This window comes from Pristiophorus japonicus, chromosome 1 (assembly GCF_044704955.1).
Source record: "Pristiophorus japonicus isolate sPriJap1 chromosome 1, sPriJap1.hap1, whole genome shotgun sequence".
In the NCBI taxonomy this organism is placed as follows: Eukaryota; Metazoa; Chordata; class Chondrichthyes; family Pristiophoridae; genus Pristiophorus; species Pristiophorus japonicus.
The window spans coordinates 121967016-121991638 of NC_091977.1; the positions used below are offsets into that span (position 1 = coordinate 121967016).

Consider the following 24623-nt stretch of genomic DNA (forward strand, 5'->3'; position numbering starts at 1 on the left):
GATTGACAGGCAAAACTGGAATGGAACAATGGGCTGCCTTTAAAGAGAAAATAGTTCGGGTACATTTGAGGTACATTCCCACTGGGGGGAAAGGTAGGGCAACTAAAGTCAGAGCTCCCTGGATGACAAAAGAGATAGGGGCCGAAATTGATGAAAGTCAAGGCCCACCCAAGTGCTGCCCAAAGGACCACCGATGGCCGCCGAGAGACCGGGCGGTACTTTGCCTGGAAGATTCCTCTAAAAGATGTGGCAATACTGCCTGGCTGACAAACAATGGCTTATGCCATCAATCTGGATGGCAGCGAGCGGGAGCTCTCAATCTCGGCGGCAAAGGCCCTTGCCGCAAAGTGCCGCCGAGGATGGAGTCGGTCCCAGGGAGGGTGGAAGACCTGTAAATAAAAATCATAGGAAACAAAAAAAAAACCACCGGAACACCTTCAGGAGATCCCATCCAAATAAGTCTCTGTAAAAAAAAAATATTTAAAATATTTTCACTAATCTTTTTTTCCCTTCTTCATACCTATCGTCAGAGTTAGAACAGCCTGCACGCAGAGGTCATTCCCCTGCTGGCGTCGACTCTTGCTAACTCCTGCCTGCACCAATCTGGCATCTCGGTGGGCGGGAGGCCACTTGTGCTATTTGGCCGCCAGAGGACGTCAGCGGGCAGTTCCCGGTGGTACTCCCCTCCCACCCAAGTGGAAACTAGGAGAGAGAGGAAACTGGAGGCAAAACTCGGCGGCAGCAGCAGGTGGCAGTGGGTGGTAAGACCACCAATATCGGGCCCATAGAGCAAGATGAAGCAGAAAAAGAGTGCTTATGACAGATGTCAGGTTGAGAATACATCTGAGAATCAGGCTAAATATACAAAGTTCAGAGGAGAACTGAGAAAGAAAATAAGAGGGGCAAAGAGTGGGTATGAGAATAGAATGACAGCTAACATAAAAGGTAATCCAAAAGTCTTCTATAGGCATATAAATAGTAAACAGGTAGTAAGCGGGGGGGGGGGTGGGGGAGCGGCGTGGGGCTGATTCGGGAAACATATGCATGGAGGCAGAGAGCATGGCTGAGGTACTAAATGACTACTTTGCATCTGTTGTCACCAAGGAAGAAAATGCTGCCAAAGTCAAAGTGAAAGAGGAGGTAGTGGAGATACTGGATGGGATAAGAATTGATAAAGAGGAGGTACTAGAAAGGCTGGCTGTACTTTAAGTCGATATGTCACCAGGACCAGATGGGATGCAAAAGCAAAATACAGATGCTGGAATCTGGAATAAAAATAGAAAATGCTGAAAATCTCAGCAGGTCAGGCAGCATCTGTGGCGAGGAAGCAGAGTTAACGTTTCGGGTCGATGACCCTTTGTCAGAACTGGAGAGTGTTTGAAAAGAACAGATTCTTAACAAGCACTGAAAGGGGGAGGGGAAGAAAGAACAAAAGGGAAGGTCTGTGATAGGTTGGAAGACAGAGATTAAAGAGACAAAAGAGATGATGGCCCAAATTCAAATGCTAATGCCAGGAGTTAGAGAAACATTAATCAAGATAGGGTGTGAATGGTGGGATAATAACCAACTGTCATTAGAGACAAGGAGAAAAAAAGAAACAGGCTCTGAGAGGGGGCAGGGGACAGGGATGGGGGTGGGGGTGGGGGAAGGGAGTCAAAGATTGGCAGCAGTTATGCTCTGAAATTTTTGAACTCGATGTTGAGTCCAAAAGGCCGGAAAGTGCCTAAATGAAAGATAAGGTGCTGTTCCTCGAGCTTACGTTGAGCTTCGTTGGAACAGTGTAGGAGACCGAGGACAGGGAGGTCAAAGTGGGAATGGAGTGGAGAATTAAAGTGACAGGTGACTGGAAACTCAGGGTTACACTTGTGGACTGAACGGAGGTGCTCAGCAAAGCGGTCACCCAATCTACGCTTGATCTCCCCAATGTAGAGGAGGCCTCATCGTGAGCAGTGAATACAGTATACTAAATTGAAAGAATTACAAGTAAATCGCTGTTTCACCTGGAAGGAATATTTGGGGCCCTGGATAGTGGGGAGGAAGGAGGTAAAAGGACAGGTGTTGCATCTCCTGTGCTTGTACGGGAATTTGTCGTGGGAAGGGGAGGGGGTGCTGGGGGTGACTGCGGAATTGACCAGGGTGTCGCAGAGAGAGCGGTCCCTCGGAATGCTGAGAGGGGAGGGGAAGATGTGATTGGTGGTGGGATCACGCTGGAGGTGGCAGAAATGGCGGAGGATAATCCGTTGAACGTGGAGGCTGGTGGGGTGAAAGGTGAGGACAAGAGGAACCTTGTCATGGTTCTGAGAGGGAAGGGAAGGAGTGAGAGCAAAGGTGCGGGAAATAGAATGGACACGGTCGAGGGCCATGTTAATCATGGGATGCATCTTAGGACACTCAGGGAAGTGAAGGAAGAAATCGCGGAGGGACTGGCCATAATTATCATATATTCAACCAACAATGTAACCCATGTATAATCTGACCTAAGTTGTACACTGTGAGAACTAGGTGGTGAACTTGCAGGAGACACTCCTAACCTGGATCTTCAGATATAAAAGGGGAAGCTCCACCCACTTCCTGCACTTGAGTGCTAAGGAATAAAGGACAGGTCACAGACTGACCTTCTCTCAAGCATGGACCTTGTGTGCATTTATACTGTATAGTAAGCACGTATCAATGGCGACGAGAAACTGGGATTTAAACCACGCGAGCATGGCCACTAGCAGAACAGACGAGAGGTACTGTGTTAAGGAATAGTTGGGACAGAGATTCAACATTGTTAAAGCAGCACACAGTTCTCCAGGCAGACAAGGGCAATCGGGCATGCCCCAACATGTAGTCGAACCCAAAGGGGGAGTTCGACAGAGGCAATGGCAAGTTGAACGGCGATTCACGCCATTGCAAGGGACAATACGGCCAGTAAAGGGGCCATCAACACCTGTTAATGGCGCACTCAAGGACAATAACAGGGGCAGTCAGGGACGATCGACTGGCAAAGGACCTTTTGTTTCCAACAGCAGCTCATATTGGTGGCGTGGAGGCACACACTCAGCCGGAGTTTGCAGAGATGAGCAAAATACCTGCAGAAATTTCAAAAATGAATGCTGGGGGAAATCGCTGGAAGCTGAAGTTCAGCGAGTTCATGTGGAGCACGTATACAGTTCATACACCAGGACGCCACCGATAATGATGAAAGTGCTCCTCAATGGCATCCCAGTATCAATGGAGCTAGACACGGGGGCCAGCCAGTCCCTGATGGGTATCAAACAGTTCGAAAAGTTGTGGGCGTCCAAGGCCAGGAGGCCAAAATTATCGCCGATTGACGCACAGCTACGGACATACACAAAGGAGATCATTCCGGTGCTCGGCAGCGCCACGGTAGTTGTGACCCACAAAGATTTGGAGAACAGGTTGCCACTCTGGGTTGTCCCGGGGGACGGTCCCGCACTACTGGGGAGGAGTTGGCTTGCTGTCATGAACTGGAAATGGGGCGATGTCAATGCAATTTCCTCTGTGGAGCGAGTATCATGCTCACAGATCCTGGACAAATTTGACTCATTATTTCAACCCGGCATTTGCACTTTCATGGGGGCCAAGGTATTGATTCACATAAACCCGGATGCCAGGCCAGTACACCACAAGGCCAGGGCGGTGCTGTACTTGATGCGGGAAAAGATAGAAGGTGAATTGGACCGTCTGCTGAGGGAAGGCATCATCTCGCCAGTCGAATTCAGTGACTGGATGAGCCCGATCGTGCCGATGCTCAAGGCGGATGGGTCGGTCAGGATATATGGTGATTACAAGGCCACCATCAATCGGGTGTCACTCCAAGACCAGTACCCACTACCGAGAGCGGAGAACCTCTTTGCGACGCTATCCAGTGGCAAACTTTTTCAAAATTGGACCTGACCTCAGCTTACATGACCCAGGAGCTGGCGAGTGAGTCGAAGAAGCTGACCACCATTACGACACACAAGGGGTTGTTTGAGTACAACAGATGTCCGTTCGGGATTCGCTCGGCCGCTGTGATCTTCCAACGAAATATGGAAAGCCTCCTCAAGTCGATTCCAGGGACGGTGGTTTTTCAGGACGACATCCTCATCACGGGTTACGATACTGAAGAACACCTCCACAACCTGGAGGAGGTGCTACGCAGACTGGACCGGGTAGGGCTGCGACTGAAAAAGGCGAAGTGCGTCTTCCTCGTTCTAGAGGTAGAATTCCTGGGGATGAGGGTAGCAGCAGACGGGATCAGCCCTACTGCGTCCAAGACGGAAGCGATCCAGAGAGCACCCAGACCCAATAACACGACGGAGCTGCGTTCATTCCTGGGGCTCCTGAACTATTTTGGTAACTTTCTTCCCAAATTGAGCACGCTGCTAGAGCCGCTACACGTGCTCCTACGCAAAGGTCGTGAATGGGCCTGGGGGGACAGCCAGGAAAGGGCTTTTAATAGAGCACGCAATTTGTTATGTTCCAACAATCTGTTAATGCTATATGACCCATGTAAGAAACTTGTGTTAACGTGCGATGCATCGTCCTATGGTGTCGGGTGTGTGTTGCAGCATGTCAATGCCAAGGGTCAGTTACAGCCGGTAGCTTATGCTTCTAGAAGTTTGTCCCAGGCAGAAAGGGGCTACGGGATGGTAGAAAAGGAGGCGCTTGCATGTGTATATGCGGTAAAGAAAATGCACCAGTACCTGTTTGGCAGTAAATTTGAGCTGGAGACAGATCACAAACCCCTAACGTCCCTTTTGGCCGACAACAAGGCCATAAATGCAAACGCATCGGCCCGTATACAGAGGTGGGCTCTCATGTTAGCCGCCTATGACTACACAATTCGGCACAGACCGGGCACCGAAAACTGTGCCGATGCACTCAGCAGGCTCCTACTAGCCACCATTGAGGGGGCTACCGAGCATGCTGCTGAGATGGTCATGGCTGTTGAAGCTTTCGGAAGCCGTGACAGCCCGTCAGATTAAAGTCTGGACAAATAGAGACCCGCTATTGTCTCTAGTCAAGAAATGTGTCCTGAATGGGGACTGGGCAGCCACGCACAGGGCATGCCTTGAGGAATTTAAACCATTTCACAGGCGCAGGGATGAACTCTCGATTCAGGCCGATTGCCTACTGTGGGGAAACCGCGTAGTCAGATGGACAGAGAGGTGTTCATCAGAGAACTCCACAAGGAGCACCCGGGCATTGTCATAATGAGGGCAATTGCCAGGTCACACGTTTGGTGGCCAGGGATAGACGCAGATCTGGAACTTTGTGTTCGCAGGTGCAACACGTGTGCCCAGCTGGGTAATGCGCCCAGGGAAGCCCCCCTTAGCCGCTGGTCCTGGCCCGCCAAACCATGGTCACGTATCCACGTGGACTACGCAGATCCTTTCATGGGAAAAATGTTTCTGGTTGTAGTAGACGCCTACTCCAAATGGATCGAGTGTGACATTTTAAATTCAAGTACATCCTCTGCCACGGTAGAAAGTCTACGGGCAATGTTCGCCGCCCACGGTCTACCAGACATCTTGGTCAGTGACAATGGCCCGTGCTTCACAAGCACTGAATTCCAGGACTTCATGGCAGGCAATGGAATTAACCATGTCAGAACGGCACCATTCAAGCCGGCCTCAAACGGCCAGGCAGAACGAGCAGTGCAGATAATCAAACAGGGGATGCTCAGAACCCTACAAAGCCGCTTATCACGCTTCCTGTTGGCCTTCAGATCCCGACCACACTCGCTCACAGGGGTTCCACCCGCAGAGCTGCTAATGAAATGGACGCTCAAAACCCGGTTATCCCTTATACATCCCACCATGAAAGAAATTGTCGAGAGCAGGCGCCAGTCACAATATGACTACCATGACACAAATGCGAGGGTGCGATGTATTGATGTAAATTACTCTGGTTTTGTCCTCAACTACGCTGCAGGGCCCAAATGGCTCGCAGGCACTGTGGTTGCCAAAGAGGGAAATAGGATTCTGGTAGTTAAACTTACCAATGGACAAATCTGCCGCAAACATGTGGATCAAACAAAAAGGAGGTTCAGCAACCCCATAGAAGAAGCAGAGGAAGAACACAATATAGAGTTCACTCCTCCACAGGTGACCGAACACAGGGACCAAAGGGAGGAGAGCCCAGTCACTGTGGACATTCCTGACAGGCCTGAGGCACCGCAAACTAGAACTAGGGGGCACAGCCTCAAAATACGCGGGAGCCAATTTAAAACCGAATTGAGAAGGAATTTCTTCTCCCAGAGGGTTGTGAATGTGTGGAATTCTCTGCCCAAGGAAGCAGTTGAGGCTAGCTCATTGAATGTATTCAAATCACAGATAGATAGATTTTTAACCAATAAGGGAATTAAGGGTTATGGGGAGCGGGCGGGTAAGTGGAACTGAGTCTACGGCCAGATCAGCCATGATCTTGTTGAATGGCGGAGCAGGCTCGAGGGGCTAGATGGCCTACTCCTGTTGATAATTCTTATGTTCTTATGTAAAACAGGAGATACTCAGGCCAGCACCCAACAACCGGAGCCCCAACTCAGGCGCTCCACAAGAGAGCGTAAACCACCAGAGAGACTCAACCTGTGATCCCAATAAGACTTTGGGGGGGGGAGGTGATGTCATGTATTCAACCAGCAATGTAACCCATGTATAATCTGACCTAAGTTGAACAATGACCACTAGGTGGTGAACTTGTGGGAGACACTCCTTACCTGGACCTTCAGATATAAAAGGGGAAGCTCCACCCACTTCCTGCACTTGAGTGCTAAGGAATAAAGGACAGGTCACAGACTGACCTTCTCTCAAGCATGGGCCTTGTGTGCATTTATACTGTATAGTAAGGACGTATCAATAATCTTCCAATCCGCCTTAGAAACAGGGGTGATGCCAGAGGACTGATGAATTGCAAATGTTACACTCTTATTCAAAAAAGGGTGTAAAAATAAAGCCAGGAACTATAGGCCAGTCAGTTTAACATCGGCAGTGGGGAAGCTTTTAGAAACAATAATCACATTCAAAATTAACAGTCATTTGGACAACTGTGGATTAATTAAGGAAAGCCAGCACTGATTTGTTAAAGGCAAATCGTGTTTAACCAACTTGATTGAGTGTTTTGATGAGGTAAATGAGAGGGTTGATGAGAGCAATACGATTGACGTGAATTTCCAAAAGGCGTTTGACAAAGTGCCACATAATAGGCTTGCCAGCAAAGTTGAATCCCATGGAATAAAAGGGACAGTGGCAGCATGGATATGAAATTGATTAAATGACAGGAAACAGAGAATAGTGGTGAACGGTTGTTTTTCAGACTGGAGGAAGGTATACAGTGGTGCTCCCCAGAGGTCGGTACTAGGGCCACTGCTTTTCTTGATAAATATTAATGACTTGGACTTGGGTGTACAGGGCACAATTTCAAAATTTGCAAATGACACAGAACTTGGAAGTATAGCGAATAGTGAGGAGAATAGTGATCGACTTCAAGAGGACATAGACAGGTTGGTGAAATGGGCGGACACGTGGCAGATGAAATTTACGCAGAAAAGTGTGTAGTGATACATTTTGATAGAAATAATGAGGAGAGGAAATATAAACTAAAGGGTACAATCCTAAAGGGGGTGCATGAACAGAGAGACCTAGGGGTATATGTGCACAAATCATTGAAGATGGCAGGGCAGGTTGACAAAGCAGTTAAAAAAGCTTATAGGATCCTGGGCTTCATGAATATATAGAGGTATAGAGTACAAAAGCGTAGAAATTATGATGAACCTGTATAAAACACTGGTTCGATCTCAACTGGAGTATTGTGACCAATTCTGGATACTGCACTTTAGGAAGGATGTGAAGGCCTTAGAGAGGGTGCAGAAAAGATTTATGACAATTATTCCAGGGATGAGGGACTTCAGTTATGTGGATAGACTGGAGAAGCTGGGGTTGTTCTCCTTAGAGCAGAGAAGATTGAGAGGAGATTTGAGAGAGGTGTTCAAAATCATGAGGGCTCTGCACAGAGTAGATAGAGAGAAACTGTTCCCATTGGCTGGAATTATTTGAGGATGTAACGAACAGGGTGGATAAAGGGGAACCAGTGGTTGTGGTGTATTTGATCTTCCAGAAGGCATTTGATAAGGTGCTACATAAAAGGTTACTGCACAAGATAAAGGTTTACGGGGTTGGGGGTAATATATTAGCATGGATAGAGGATTGGCTAACTAACAGAAAGCAGAGAGTCGGGATAAATGGTTCATTCTCTAGTTGGCAATCAGTAATTAGTGGGGTGCCGCAGGGATCAGTGCTGGGACCCCAACTATTTATAATCTATATAACGACTTGGAAGAAGGGACTGAGTGTAACGTAGCCAAGTTTGCTGACGATACAAAGATGGGAGGAAAAGCAATGTGTGAGGAGGACACAACAAATCTGCAAAAGGACATAGACAGGCTAAGTGAGTGGGCAAAAATTTGGCAGATGGAGTATAATGTTGGAAAGTGTGAGGTCATGCACTTTGGCAGAAAAAAAATCAAAGAGCAAGTTATTATTTAAATGTAGAAAGATTGCAAAGTCCTGCAGTTCAGCGGGACCTGGGGCTACTTGTGCATGAAACACAAAAGGATAGCATGCAGATACTGAAAGTGATCAGGAAGGCAATGGATTCTTAGCCTTTATTGCAAAGGGGATGGAGTATAAAAGCAGGGAAGTCTTGCTACCACTATACAAGCTATTGGTGAGGCCACACCTGGAATACTGCGTGCAGTTTTGCTTTCCATATTTACGAAAGGATATAGTTGCTTTGTAGGCATTTTAGAGAAGGTTGATTCCAGAGATGAGGGGATTGACTTATGAGGAAAGGTTGAGTAGGTTGGGCCTCTACTCATTGGAATTCAAAAGAATGAGAGGTGATCTTATCGAAATGTATAAGATTATGAGGGGGCTTGACAAGGTGGATGCAGAGAAGATGTTTCCACTGATAGGGAAGACTAGAACTAGAGGGCACGATCTTAGAATAAGGGGCCGCCCATTTAAAACTGAGATGAGGAGAAATTTCTTCTCTCAGAGAGTTGTAAATCTGTGGAATCCGCTGCCTCAGAGAGCTGTGGAAGCTGGGACATTGAATAAATTTAAGACAGAAATAGACAGTTTCTTAAACGATAAGGGGATAAGGGGTTATGGAGAGCAGGCAGGGAAGTGGAACTGAGTCCATGATCAGATCAGCCATGATCTTATTGAATGGCAGAGCAGGCTCGAGGAGCCGAATAGCCTACTCCTGTTCCTATTTCTTATGTTCTTATGTTCTTAATGCTTGAGAACCACAGGACACAGATTTAAGGTGATTGGCACATAAAAAAAAACTTTTTTACACAGAGAGTGGTTAGGATCTGGAATGCACGGCCTAAAAGGATGGTAGAGGGAGACTCATCACTGCTTTCAAAAGGTAGTTGGATAGGTACCTGAAAGCAAAACATTTGCAGGGCTATGGGGAATGGGACTAGCTGAGGTGCTCTTGAAGAGAGCCGGCATTGGCTCGATAAGCCGAATGGCCTTCTTCCGTGCTATAATTATTTTATGATTCTATAACTTCTGATTAAGTGTATTAATTTACTATGGTTTTGAGTAACATATTGTGTTAGAACTTGTGAAGTTCCCATCTATGTGCTGATTGACTGCACGTATCATATTGTGTCATGTTACGGTATTGCCCTATCATTCTTTAATATGTTTCTTCAACATTCGTTAGAAATTACTGCTGTAACATACTTTGAGATATCCACATACATATACACACTCACACAGTCCGTATTTACACAATTCTGTACACAGTTCAGTGTTAACAACTTATACAGTTATGTGGATAGGGCTTTAATATTTTAATTTTATAATTGCAATTAGAAGTATGGTAGATAATGCACATTGATTCTCAGGAATATTGTCAATTTAAGTGTAGATATATTACTTAAACACATGGCTAAGAAAGAAATGTATTTTCCACAGCGAGTTGGACGTCATAGTGTAACCAGTTTTACTCAAAGCTGGAGCCATCAATCCTCGTGCCAAAACAGAGAACCAGCTCCCAGACTGGGAAGCGGTGAGCAGCGGCTACATTCCCAGTTCATTAGAACAGCCCAGCCATACAAACGCAAGGTACAGCACTCTCCTTCTAAGTTTAGTAATTATGAGTATTAACTTTTATATTTACTTTGCAATATGATATGGAGAATGATGATGTTAAAGATAAGTCTTATCCAATCCATTAATAAGCAGTTTGACCTGTCAAATTCACATTATTCAGAACATGTGACCCATTTATTGCCTTACAATTTCCAAATTTATATGGAACATATAATGGATAAATGGGAACAATGTTAAATCCAGCAGTATACCAAAATAAAAGGTCACCTCAAAACGACTTCATTAACAGTTGGATAGGGGTTTTTAAGCATTACTGAAATTATGTTTAATTGGGTGCATTGATCTTTGTAAAACTTAACAAAACTATGGTTTGCAGAGATGCTCATTATCAATTTGGCCCATTACTGTGAGTTTGGTGCAAATACAGCTGTATTTAATAGTTCTTTTCTTTGCCAAGTGCAATTTCAAAGCATATAACTAAGATGGGACTCCTTCTCAATACAATGCATTGCACATTATTGAATTCTGTCACTAGCTGGTACTAATATTTTTATTCAATACAATAAACAAGTTAAAAAAACCAAGGGATAGAATATCATGAATGCACCAACTTTTTCTCCATTTTTATTCCTTGAACTCATGTAAATTGGTGCCTTGGATTCATGTAAATTAGACCTGGAAGTCCTGAATGGAACTCTAGTTTTAGAATCCGATATCTGAGCACCTGGGAGAGAACTGGGGAAATGTAACTGAGAAGCATTGAAGAAAATTTCAAATTCAAACCAGGCAAAAGCTCAGGCATTTGTAATGATCAGAATTTGAAGAAAGTTCAGGCATTTTTATTTGGCAATGTCTGTTATTTTTTTAGATATCTACACTCATATACAACTTGTAGGCTTCTCCTCTTATGGAAAATGGCATTTGTGGAAATGGCACTTCGCATGTTTCGAGGGAATTCTAGGGAATTGCACAAGTACTGCATTTGCGACATTATTTAATTGTATAGTGCATTCAAAGCAAAAACTCTCTCCAAGTATATTCTTACGTTGTCCGATTGCTTAGCAACTGAAAATTTTGAATGCAATGACTTTGCTAGTTTCTATCTGCTCTAAATTTGATGTTGATTTTTACAGGAGAAATCTGTTTCACTCTGTAAGTCAAGAAGGAAGCAGAAAGATGATTTAAATTTTTCAGAGGAGCACGATTCTGCGGGTTTTATCTACCCCTACAATGACCTGCTGGTGTGGGCGGTGTTGATGAAACGGCAGAGGATGGCCATGTTCTTCTGGCAGCATGGGGAGGAAGCCATGGCTAAGGCAGTGGTGGCCTGCAAACTATACAGGGCAATGGCTAACGAGGCTAAGCAGAGCAACATGATGGATGACACCTCGGAAGAGCTAAAACAGTATTCCAAGTAGGATTACCCACTAGTCACTTTCTACTTTTCTCTTCAATAACTTTAATGTGTTGAAATGGCTAAGAATGAAGTTGAAAGAGACCTAGAAGTAAGTTATGTTATCCCATGTGTTCTCTGAGAACTGTATCCAAAAACATGCATTCTCCCATGTGAAATCATTTTGCGTATTCAATATTAATCAGCTTCCAAAGTAAGCAATAATGGTGTGCTATATTCTCTACGAGATCACAAACATACAGATGGCTCCAATACATCATGTGACTTTTATTGTATTTACATCAGGAGTTGTGTTATCACAGTAGTCCACTAATTCGAGCTCTCTATTACAAATGGCACTGGATTTTGCGGCGGGTAATGAGAGTGAACTGTCAGCATTTGCTGTCACTACCCCTTTGAAACTGACCGTAACTTCAGGATTTAACGCTTGCGCAACTAAACGCAGAAATCCTGAAGTTGCAGTCAGTCATTCACTGAAAAAAAAGAAATACTTGCATTTATATAGCACCTTTCATGACCACCAGATGTCTCAAAGAGCTATTCAGCCAATGAAGTACTTTTGTAGTGTAGTCACTGTTGTAATGTGGGAAACACAGCAGCTAATTTGTGCACAGCAAGCTCTCACAAACACAATCTGCACTGTCGACCTACCCCCCACTCCCATAGCTGGCAATCAGTGAAATCAATGGAACTATCGAAAACTTAAGCTTTTCCACATTAATATTGCTGTTAAACACCCCCATTAATTATTAAGCCTTGTTAGAATAGGTCTAAGTGGGGTTTTAACAGCATATTGACTGCTAAACAACCGTTATGGCCCTGAAAACAAATGTTATATTTGTGGAACGTGTCTTCATTATGATAAAAAAATAGTAAATTTAAAAAAAATTAAGTTTGTTCATGATATTTCAGCTTCTACTTTAACCCCAATCTTTATTTTGCTCTCTGTAACATTTTTTAAAAAGTGCAGATAATCAATGCTTTTCATTACCTGGTTTGCTGTCTCTGAGAATTCATCAGTGTGATTGGCTGCTTAGACTGCTTGATGACATCACATAAGAACATAAGAATTAGGAGCAGGAGTCGGCCATTCGACCTCTCGAGCCTACTCCACCATTCAATGAGATCATGGCTGATCTTCTACCTCAACTCTACTTTCCTGCACTGTCCCCATATCCCTTGTTTTCCTTAATATCCAAAAATCTATCGATCTCTGTCTTGAATATATTCAAAGACTGAGCCTCCATAGCCCTCTCAGGTAAAGAATTCCAGAGATTCACCATCCTCTGAGTGAAGAAGTTTCTCCTCATCTCAGTCCTAAATGGCCAACTTCTTATTCTGAGACTGTGACCGCTGGTTCTAGACTCCTCAGCCAGAGGAAACATCCTCCCTGCATCTGCCCTGTCAAGCCCTGTTAGAACTTTGTATGTTTCAATGAGATCACCTCTCATTCTTCTAAATTCTAGAGAATATAGGCCTAGTCTACTCAATCTCTCCTCAAAGGACAATCCCCCCATCCCAGGAATCAGTCTGGTGAACCTTCATTGCACTCCCTCTATGGCAAGAATATCCTTCCTTAGGTAAGGAGACCAAAACTGTACACAATGCTCCAGGTGTGGTCTCACCAGGGCCCTATATAATTACAGTCAGGTGTTTGTACTCATACTTAAATCCACTTGTAATAAAGGCCAACATACAATTTGCTTTCTTAATTGCTTGCTGTACCTGCATATTAACTTTCAGTGATTTGTGTACTAGGACACCCAGGTCCCTCTGAACACCAACACTTCCCAATTGCCCACCATTTAAAAAATACACTTCTTTTCTATTGTTCCTACCAAAGTGGATAACTTCACATTTCTCCACATTATATTTCATTTGCCATGTTCTTGCCCATTCACTTAGTCTGTCTATAACCCCTTGAAGTCTCTTTGTATTTGCCTCACAACTTAGATTCCCACCTAGCTTTGTATCATCAGCAAACTTGGATATACAGTATTACATTTGGTCCCCTCATCCAAATCATTGATATAGATTGTGAATAGCTGGAGCCCAGGAATCGATCCTTGTGGAACCCCACTAGTTACAGCCTGTCAACCTGAAAATGACCCGTTTATTCCTACTCTCTGTTAATCAAGTCTCAATCCATGCTAGTATATTACCCCCAATCCTATACCCTAATTTTGTTCAATAATCTCTTGTGTGATACCTTATTGAATGCTTCTGAAAATCCAAATAAACCACATCTACTGGTCGCCGCTGGAGAGGGCCTGGCCGCCGCTGGAGGGGGCCTGGTCGCCGCTGGAGAGGGCCTGGTCGCCGCTGGAGGGGGCCTGGTCGCCGCTGGAGAGGACCTGGTCACTGCTGGAGGGGGCCTAGTCGCTGCTGGAGGGGGCCTGGTCACCGCAGGAGGGGGCCTAGTCGACGCTGGAGAGGGCCTGGTCGCCGCTGGAGGAGGCCTGGTCGGAGGCTCACTTGGCTCACCGGGCATCGTCTAGGATCAGGGATCAGGTGGAGCAGCTGGGTTGAGGTCGGAGGAGGAGGTCACCGAAGTGGGGGAAGAGCTCCAGGTCACCACTGCAGGAGGCTCGGTCATCACTGATAGTCTGGTTGTCATTGCCGATTGGTGGTTTGGAGGGAAGCCTGTGGTAGGCACGAATTTTGGGGATTTGCAGGATTAGAGTTTAAAGTAAGGATTTATGAAAGATGCACCCCCTATTGGGGTCTATTAGGGCTAGGGAGAGTTTAGACAGTGGGAGGGGGGAATAGTTGTCGGATGGCGGAAGATGACAAGGGTAAAGTTGATTTAGCAGGGGAGCCCCCTTGGGAGCTGCCACCCCTGTAGCCATCTCGCCGTGTCTGGGAACCACGCTATTGAATGATCATAAGTGCGATCATAATTTACTTAATCTACTAGTTCCAACCTCAAAAAACTCTTAACAGATTTGTCAAACATGATTTCCCTTTCATAAATCCGTGTTGACTCTGCCCAATCCTATTATTATTTTCTAATGCCCTGTTACCACGTCCTTAATAATAGATTCTAGCATTTTCCCTAGTACTGATCTGTAGTTCCCCCTTTTCTCTCTCCCTCCTTTCTTAAATAGCAGGGTTATATTAGCTACCTTCCAATCTACGGGAACCGTTCGAGAATCTATGGAACTTTAGAAAATGACAACCGATGCATCCACTATCACTATCTCTATAGCCACCTCTTTCAAAACCCTAGGATGTAGCCCATCAGGTCATGGGGATTTATTAGCTTTCTGTCCCACTAATTTCTCCAGTACTATTTCTTTTACTAACACTAATTTATTTCAGTTCCTTATTCTCATTAGACCCCGATACTCCATTATTTCCGGGAGGTTTTTATGTCTTCTTCCGTGAAGACAGACACCGAGTTATTGTTTAATTTCTCTGCCATTTCCTTTTTCCCCATTATAATTTCTCCTATCTCAGCCTGTAGGGGACTCACATTTACTTTCGCTAATCTTTTTCTTTTTACATACCTATAGAAGCTTATACCGTCTGTGTTTGTGTCTCTCGCTAGTTTACTTTCATATTCTATTTTCCCTTTCTTTATCAATTTCTTGGTCCTTCTTTGATGAATTCTAAAATCCTCCCAATCCTCAGACTTACCACTCTTTTTGGCAACATTATAACCCTCTTTCTTTGATCTAATACTATCTTTAACTTCTCATGTTAGCCACGGTTGGACCACTTTTCTTGTGGGGTTTTTGTGCCTTAAAGGAATGTATGTTTGTTGTAAATGATTTACTAATTCTTTAAATGCTAGTTATTGCTTGTCTACCATCATACCTTTTAGTGTAGTTTCCCAATCTACCTTAGCCAACTCTCCCCTCATACCGATGTAGTTTCCTTTGTTTAGATTTAAGACACTGGTTTCGGATTTAACTAAATCACTTTCAAACATAATGTAAAATTCTATCATATATGGCCATACTTCCCTAAAGGCCCCTTTACTACAAGGTTATTAATTAACCCATTGTCATTGCACAATGCTAGATCTAAAATAACCTGTTCTCTAGTTGGTTCCTCAACATACTAAAAAACCACATTGTAGACATTCCATGAATTTGTCCTCCACACTATTGCTGCAAATTTGGTTTGCCCAGTGTATATGTATTTAAAAACACTAGTTCGGCCACAGCTAGAGTACAACCTGCTCTTCTGGTCACCATATTACAGGAAAGATGTGATTTCACGAGAGATGGTACACAGGAGATTTACGAGGATGTTGCCTGGACTGGAGAATTTTAGTTATGAGGAAAGATTGGATAGGCTGGGTTTGTTTTCTTTGGAACAGAGGAGCTGAGGGGAAACCTGTATGAGGTGTATAAAATTATGAGGGGCCGAGAAAGAGGGGATAGGATGGACCTATTTCCTTTAGCAGAGGGGTCAACAACCAGTGGGCATAGATTTAAAGTAATTGGTACGAGGTTTAGAGGAGATCTGAGGGGAAATTTCTTCACCCAGAGGGTGGTGGAGGTCTGGAACTCACTGCCTGAAAGGGTGGTAGAGGCAGAAACCCTCACGACATTTAAAAAGTACTTGGATGTGCACTTGAAGTGCTGTAACCTACAGGGCTACGGACCAAGAGCTGGAAAGTGAGATTAGGTTGGATAGCTCTTTGTCAACCAGCACAGACACAATGGGCCAAAATGGCCTCCTTCCACGCTGTAAATTTCTATGATTCCATGATTAAAGTCCCCCATGATTATTGTATTACCTTTGTTATATGTACCTCTAATTTCCTGATTTATACTGAGCCCTACATTACAACACATGTTTGGGGGTGTATAAACATCTCCTATGAATGTTTTCTGCCCCTTGCTGTTTAAGTTGTGTATCTGTAAAGCATGCACTCCCATGTTCCGCCACCAGGGAGCGCATCCGCTGAAGTTCCAAGTGATCCCAGCAACCCTTGGGAGCACTGTACATAAGCCAGCCCCTAAGGCCTGTTACTCACTCTGGAGTGTCCTGATAAAGACTGAAGTCACTGTTACTTTAACCTCCCTGTGTGCAGTCTCATCTGTGTTAGGAACACAACAACTGGCGACGAGTACACGAATCCAAGGCAAAGATCCTGGAGAAGTTCTCGGAGTGTGAGGACTGCACTATGTCGAACGGTTAGACCAGTACTTTGTAGCCAACGAGCTGGACGGAGAAGGAAGCACTGCAAAAAAAGAGAGCGGCCCTCCTCACAGTCTGTGGGGCGCCGACCTACAGCCTCCTGAAGAATCTTCTGGCTCCGGTGAAACCCACAGATAAGTCGTATGAGGAGCTGTGTACACTGGTTCGGGAGCATCTTAACCCGAGGGAGAGCGTGCTGATGGTGAGGTATCGGTTCTATATGTGCCAGCGATCTGAAGGTCAGGAAGTGGCGAGCTACGTCGCCGAGCTAAGGCGACTTGCAGGACAATGTGAGTTTGATGGCTACCTGGAGCAAATGCTCAGAGACTTTTTTGTACTGGGCATTGGCCACGAGACCATCCGACAAAAACTTTTGACTGTAGAGACACCGACCCTCAGTAAGGCCATTGCGATAGCACAGGCATTTATGTCCACCAGTGATAACACCAAACAAATCTCTCAGCACACAAGTGCTAGCAATGTTCATAAATTAACTGGAATTGTGTTTGCGAGCAGAAATGTACAGGGCAGAAACCACGAGCCTGCAACTGCCAGCAGGCCTCAGGTGACCCAGATGACTCAGAGTCCGCAACAAAGAATGACTGCAAGGCAATTCACACCTTGTTGGCGTTGTGGAGGCTTCCTTTCAGCCCATTCATGCCATTTCAAAGGGTATGTTTGCAAGAGCTGTGGAACAATGGGGCACCTCCAATGAGCTTGCAGACGAGCTGCAAGCTCTGCAAAACCTGCTAACCACCACGTGGCAGAGGAAGATCGGTCCATGGTGGAGCAAAGCAATTTCGAGCCTCAGAAAGAGGAGGCAAATGCTGAAGTACACGGGGTGTACACATTTCGACGAAATGTCCACCTATAATGCTAAACGTAAAACTGAATGGCTCACCTGTAGCCATGGAACTGGACACTGGTGCCAGCCAATCCATCATGAGTAAAAAGATGTTTGAGAGACTGTGGTGCAACAAGGCACTCAGACCAGCCCTGAGCCCCATCCACATGAAACTGAGAACGTACACCAAAGAGCTTATCACTGTCCTGGGCAGCGGCATGGTCAAGGTCACCTATGAGGGCATGGTGCATGAACTGCCACTCTGGATTGTCCCGGGTGATGGCCCATCACTGCTTGGAAGGAGCTGGCTGGGCAAAATCCGCTGAAACTGGGATGACATCCGAGCGCTATCACACGTCGATGAGGCCTCATGTACCCAGGTTCTTAACAAATTTCCTTCCCTTTTTGAGCCAGGTGAAGGTGCGAAGGTGTGGATCCACTTGGTCCCGGAGGCACGACCCATTCACCACAAGGCGTGAGCAGTCCCTTGCATGATGAGGGAGAGAGTGGAAATCGAGCTGGACAGGCTGCAATGCGAGGGCATCATCTCCCCAGTGGAATTCAACGAGTGGGCCAGCCCGATTGTTCCAGTACTCAAAAGTGATGGCACGGTCAGGATTTGAGGCGATTATAAAGTAACTATTAATCGTTTCTCGCTACAGGACCAATACCCACTACCTAAGGCAGACAACCTATTTGCGACGCTGGCAGAAAGCAAGATGTTCACCAAGCTCGACCTGACTTCGACCTACATGACGCAGGAGCTGGAGGAGTCTTTGCAGGGCCTCACCTGCATCAACACGCACAAGGGACTGTTCATCTACAACAGATACCCGTTTGGAATTCGGTCGGCTGCAGCGATCTTCCAGAGAAACATGGAGAGCCTGCTCAAGTCGGTACCACACATGGTAGTTTTTCAGGACGACATATTGGTCACGGGTCGGGACACCGTCGAGCACCTACAAAACCTGGAGGAGTCCTCCAGCGACTGGATCGCGTAGGGCTGCGGCTGAAGAGGTCGAAATGCATCTTCATGACAACAGAAGTGGAGTTTTTGGGGAGAAAGATCGCGGCGGACGGCATTCGGCCCACAGACGCCAAGACAGAGGCTATCAGGAACGTGCCCAGGCCACAGAATATCATGGAGCTATAGTCGTTCCTGGGACTCCTCAATTAGTTTGGTAACTTCCTACCGGGATTAAGCCCCTACATGTGTAATTGCGAAAAGGTGAGAACTGGGTATGGGGAAAAAACAAGTAATTGCTTTTGAGAAAGCCAGAAACATTTTATGCTTCAACAAGCTGCTTGTATTGTATAACCCAGGTAAAAGACTTGTGCTAGCATGTGATGCGTCGTTGTATGGAGTCGAGTGTGTATTACAACAAGCTAACGTTGCGGGGAAGTTGCAACCTGTCGCTTATGCTTCCAGGAGCTTGTCTAAGGCCGAGAGGGCCTACAGCATGATTGAGAAAGAGGCATTAGCATGTGTGTTCGGGGTAAAGAAAATGCATCAGTACCTGTTTGGCCTCAAATTTGAGCTGTAAACCGATCACAAGCCCCTCATATCCCTGTTCGCTGAAAACAGGGGGATAAATACTAATGCCTCAGCCCGCATACAAAGGTAGGCACTCGTGCTATCAGCATGTAACTATACCATCCGGCACAGGCCAGGCACCGAGAACTGTGTGGATGCTCTCAGTCGGCTACCATTGCCCACCATGTGGGTGGAAATGACGCAGCCTGCAAACTTGTTGATGGTGGCGCAGCCCGCAGACTTGTTGATGGTCATGGAAGCTTTTGAAAATGATAAATCACCTGTCACGGCCCGCCAGATTAGGACTTGGACCAGCCAAGATCCTCTGCTGTCCCTAGTAAAAACTGTGTACTGCACGGGAGCTGGACCAGCATCCCCATTGAAATGCAAGAGCTAATCAAGCCGTTCCAGCGGTGAAAGGACGAGCTGTCTGTAAAGTCCTGTCCCTGCAGTACAGACTCACACGAGGTACATGCTGAAATCAAGGTCACTCAGGACCTGCACCTTTATTACACAGCTCTCGAATGCCACACTTGCCTGAGACCTGTCGTTATATACCTGTCTGGGACAGGTATCCAGTGTCTCCTGCAAGTGCACCCCTGGTGGTAAGGTAAGTTTGTGGTTACAGGTCATCTCTAGTTACAGTCATGTATAGCATGGTAAGATACAGTTATGTACAGTAGTGTGAGATACATGACATCAGCCTCCCCCAAGGTCTTATTGTCTTTATAGGTTCAGTCTCTCAGGTGGTTTACGCTCTCGCGTGGAGCGTCTTAGTTGAGGTTCAGTTGTTTGCCTTGGTGTCTGTTTTTCTTTCGGTGTGATTGCTGGTATCTTGCCTGGGCTGTCTGTTTCATTCAGTATGATTGTTGGTGTCTTGCCTGCGCTGTCTGTTGGGATTGCCCTTTCCTCAGGTTGTTCCCTCTGTCTGTCCACCAGGTGTGGTATTAGTTCCACATTGTAGTCTGCCTCTGGTTCAGCAGTTTTGACTTGTTCTACATGCCTCCGGCAGGTTTGGCCATTGTCCATTTGTACCACCAGTAGCCTGTTTCATTCCTTGCCTGTTACTGTCCCTGCAAGCCATTTGGGACCCCTGCCATAGTTTAGCACAACATTTTTTCCCCTATCTCATTCCACCTCCCCCTCGAATTTTGGTCATGGTACTCAGTTAGCTTACGGCGCTTTGCTTCAACGATTTCATGCATGTCTGGGAGGATTAATGAGAGCCTTGTCTTCAAGGTCCATTTCATCAATAGTTGCGCGGAGGGAACTCCAGTCAATGAATGCGGATGAGATCTGTATGCCAGCAGCAGTCGTGACAGGCGGCCCTGCAGCGTGGGACCTTGGATTTTGAGCATGCCTTGTTTAATGATCTGCACTGCTCACTCTGCCTGGCCGTTGGAGGCCGGCTTGAACGGTGCCGTCTTAACATGATTTATGCCGTGGTCACTCATAAAATCTTGGAATTCTGCGCTGGTGAAGCACGGACCATTATCACTGACCAATATGACAGGAATGCCGTGCGTTGCGAACATTGTTCCAAGGCTCTCCACAGTGGTGGAGGTGGTGCTCGAGTTTAAAATGGTGCATTCGATCCACTTTGAAAATGCATCTACAACTACGAGGAACATTTTGCCCATGAATGGGCCCACATAGTCTACGTGCACCCGTGACCACGGTTTGGTGGGCCAGGGCCAGGGGCTCAGGGGAGCCTCCCTGGGGGCATTACTGAGTTGGGCACAAATGGTGCACCGTCGGATGCAGAGCTCCAAGTCCACATCAATGTCAGGCCACCAGACGTGGGATCTGGCTATGGCCTTCATGAGAACGATCCCCGGGTGCTCGCGGTGGAGCTCCCGGACAAATGCCTCTCTGCCTCGCAGAGGCATAACTACTTGGCTGCCCCACATCAGGCAGTCTGCTTGTAGTAACAGCTCATGCATGCGCCTATGGAAAGGTTTGATTTCCTCGGGGCAGGCATCGCGAGCCTCTGCCCAGTCGCCAGTTAAGACACATCTTTTTACTAGGGATAACATGGGGTCGCTGGTCGTCTAGGCTCTGATTTGGTGAGCCATCATGGGTGAACCTGTGGACTCAAAGGCATTGATTGCCATGACTATCTCACAGTCCTGTTCGTCAGACCCTTCCGTGGTCACCAGGGGTAGCCTGCTAAGCGCGTCGGCACAGTTGTCTGTGCCTTATGGTGTAATCGTAAGACGCCAGCATGAGTGCCCACCGTTGAATGCGCACTGAGGCGTTGCCGTTTATTGCTTTGCTCTCGGAAAGTCGGAACATGACGGGCTTGTGGTCGGTTTCTAACGCGAACTTGGCCCCGAAAAGGTATTAGTGCATCTTTTTGACATCGTACACGCACGCGAGCGCCTCCTTTTCCACCATTCTGTACCCGCGCTCCGCCCGCGAAAGTTACCTGGAGGCATAAGCTATGGGTTGTAATTTACCCGCACTATTGACATGTTGTAAAACGCACCCGACCCCGTACGCTGACGCATCACATGTAAGAACTAGCTTTTTACCTGGATCAAAGAAAGCCAAAACACTGTTGGAACACAGAAGGTTGCATGCCTTATTGAAGGCGCGTTCCTGGGTGTACCCCCAAAACCAATCGCACCCCTTTCTGAGTAGCACGTGGAGAGACTCCAGCAGCGTGCTTAAGTTCTGCATAAAGTTCCCAAAGTAATTGTGTAGCCTGAGAAAGGCGTGCAGTTCTGAGACATTCCGGGGCCTGGGTGCCAGGCGAATTGCTTCGGTTTTGGACTCTGTTGGGCGGATTCCATCAGCGGCAATCCTTCTACCCAAAAATTCAACCTCGGGCACGAGAAACAGGCACTTGGATTTCTTGACTCTTAGGCCTACCCGATTCAACCGCTTTAGTACCTCCTCCAAATTACGGAGATGGGAGTCGGTGTCCCTGCCCGTGATAATTATGTCGTCTTGAAATACAACCGTCCCCGGGATGGACTTGAGCAGACTCTCCATGTTGCGCTGGAATATAGCAGCCACCGACCTGATGCTGAATGGGCATCGATTGTGCATGAAAAGGCCTCGAGGTGTGTTGATGGTGGTGAGTAGCTTAGACTCGTCGGTCAATTCTTGCGTCATATACGCAGATGTGGGATCTAGTTTTGAGGAAAGTTTTCCTCCAGCCAATGTGGCAAATAAGTCCTCCGCTCTGGGCAGCGGGTATTGGTCCCGTAGGGAAACTCTGTTTGTGGTAGATTTGTAGTCCCCACAGATTCGTACGGATCCATCAGGTTTCATGACTGGGACGATGGGACTTGCCCAGTCGCTAAATTCCACGGGTGAGATAATGCTTCCCGCAGAAGCCTGTCCAGTTCATGTTCAATCTTTTCCCTCATCGCATAGGGCACAGCTCTAGCCTTGTGATGGACCGGTCTAGCATCCTGTGTGATGTAGATTTTGACTTTAGCCCCTTTGAAGGTGCCCACACCTGGCTGATAGAGATGTTCAAATCGATTTAGAACTGTTGAGCAGGAGGTCCGTTCCTCTGACGACATGGCGTGAACATCATCCCATTTCCAGTTTAGTTTTTCCAGCCAGCTTCTCACCAGCAGTGCTGGGAGATCTCCAGGGACAATCCACAGATGAAGTCGGTTCACTGTCCCTTTGTGTGTGACTGAGAGCATGGCGCTGCCAAGGACTGGGACGATTTCTTTGGTATAGGTCCTTAGTTTGGTGTCGACCCTTGTGAGTTTTGGTCTGTCTCTTTTGTGCGGCCACAGCTGTTCAAATTGTTGAGCGCTCATGAGAGATTGACTCGCTCCCGTATCCAGCTCCATGTTGACAGGTATCCCGTTGAGTAGGACCCTCATCATTATTGGAGGCGTCTTGTTGTAAGAGCAGTGGTCATTGATCGTGTTGACCCGCTGTACCTCGGTGTCCCGGGTACTGTCCCCACCGTCTTCTGGTCCACTTTCTGACCCTTCCGATTCGTATACCAGCCGAGCTGCCGTTTTTCTGCACATGCGGGCCAGATGCCCTGTATAGTCGCAGTTTCTGCAAACAGCATGCTGAAATCGATGCCCCCTTGATGAGTGCCTTCCCCCACATCTCCAGCACAGACCGCTTCCATTGTTTCCAAAGGATGAGCTGAGTCTCGCTGATCTCTCTTGAGCTTCTCTCAGTTTGTAGTTGATTGCTCGCATTGTGGGTTGATGAGGTGTGAACGGCTGTTCATGTGGCGCTTGATGGCTTCTTGCGCCACTGCCTGCTGTTGAGGGCCTGCTCTCCTGCCTTTGTCTGTGTGTGGGGGTAGCGGCTTGTTTCACACTGTGAACCCCTTGTACCGATGTTTCATTAGTTGTCATACCCGCAGTGTAGATCAATTTGTTTCTTCTTCTCCTGCCAAGAATGTCTGTGCAACCAGTGCTGCTGCCTCTAGGGTCAAGTTCTTGGTCTCTATGAGCTTTTGGAATATGCCTGCGTGGCCTATTCCTTCAATAAAAATGTCTCTCAGTACTTCTCTCCTTATTCATCGGAGAACTCACATAAGCTAGCCAACCTCCGAAGTTCCGCCACGAAGTCGGGTATGCTCTGGCCCACACAGCGTCTGTAGTTGTACAACCTGTGCCTGGCCATGTGTAGGCTGCTCACTGGCTTCAGGTGGTCTCTTACCAGTGTGCTCAACTCTTCAAACGACTTGCTTGCTGGTTTCTCGGGTGCCAGTAAGTCCTTCATTAAGGCGTATGTTTTTGAGCCACAGCTGGTCAAGAGATGGGCTCTTCTCTTGTCTGCCTTATCATCGCCTAATCAGTTTTTGGTTACGAAGCTTTGCTGGAGCCTTTCTATAAAGTCCTCCCAATTATCTCCAGCATTGTATTTTTCATCTGAGCCATTGGTCGCCATTCTGTTGATTCTGTAATCCCGTAACTCGTCGCCACTGTAAAGTCCTGTCCCTGCAGTACAGACTCACACGAGGCACATACTGAAGTCAAGGTCACTCAGGACCTGCACCTTTATTACACAGCTCTCGAATGCCACACTTGCCTGAGACCTGTCCTTATATACCTGTCTGGGACAGGTATCCAATGTCTCCTGCAAATGCACCCCTGGTGGTAAGGTAAGCTTGTGGTTACAGGTCATCTCTAGTTACAGTCATGTATAGCACGGTAAGATACAGTTATGTACAGTTGTGTGAGATACATGACACTGTCCATTCAGGCAGACTGACTGTTGTGGGGTAACCGTGTAGTGCTACCCAAAAAGGGCAAGGAGATTTTCATCTCGGATCTCCATAACACACACACACGGGTAGAGTAATGATGAAAGCGATAACCAGATCCCACGTGTGGTGGCCCGGTATCGACTCTGACTTAGAGTCCTGTGTACGGCAATGCAGCGTGTGTGCTCAGTTGGGCAACGTGCCCAGAGAGGCACCACTAAGTTTGTGGTCCTGGCCCTCCAGACCATGGTCAAGGATCCATGTCGACTATGCGGGCCCGTTTCTCGGTAAAATATTCCTGATGGTGGTGGATGCTTTTTCCAAATGGATTGAATGTGAAATAATGTCGGGAAGCACCG

The 24623-nt window shown here is 46.7% G+C and overlaps 1 protein-coding gene across 1 annotated transcript in view; it reads left to right on the forward strand.

Annotated features, from left to right (window-relative positions):
• Positions 1-24623, forward strand: part of trpm6 (transient receptor potential cation channel, subfamily M, member 6) — a 238131-nt gene that overhangs the window by 65387 nt on the left and 148121 nt on the right. The window contains exons 16-17 of the mRNA XM_070867525.1: positions 9981-10130; positions 11252-11532. Of these exons, the coding sequence (XP_070723626.1) occupies positions 9981-10130; positions 11252-11532 (431 nt within the window). The remainder of the gene's footprint in view (positions 1-9980; positions 10131-11251; positions 11533-24623) is intronic.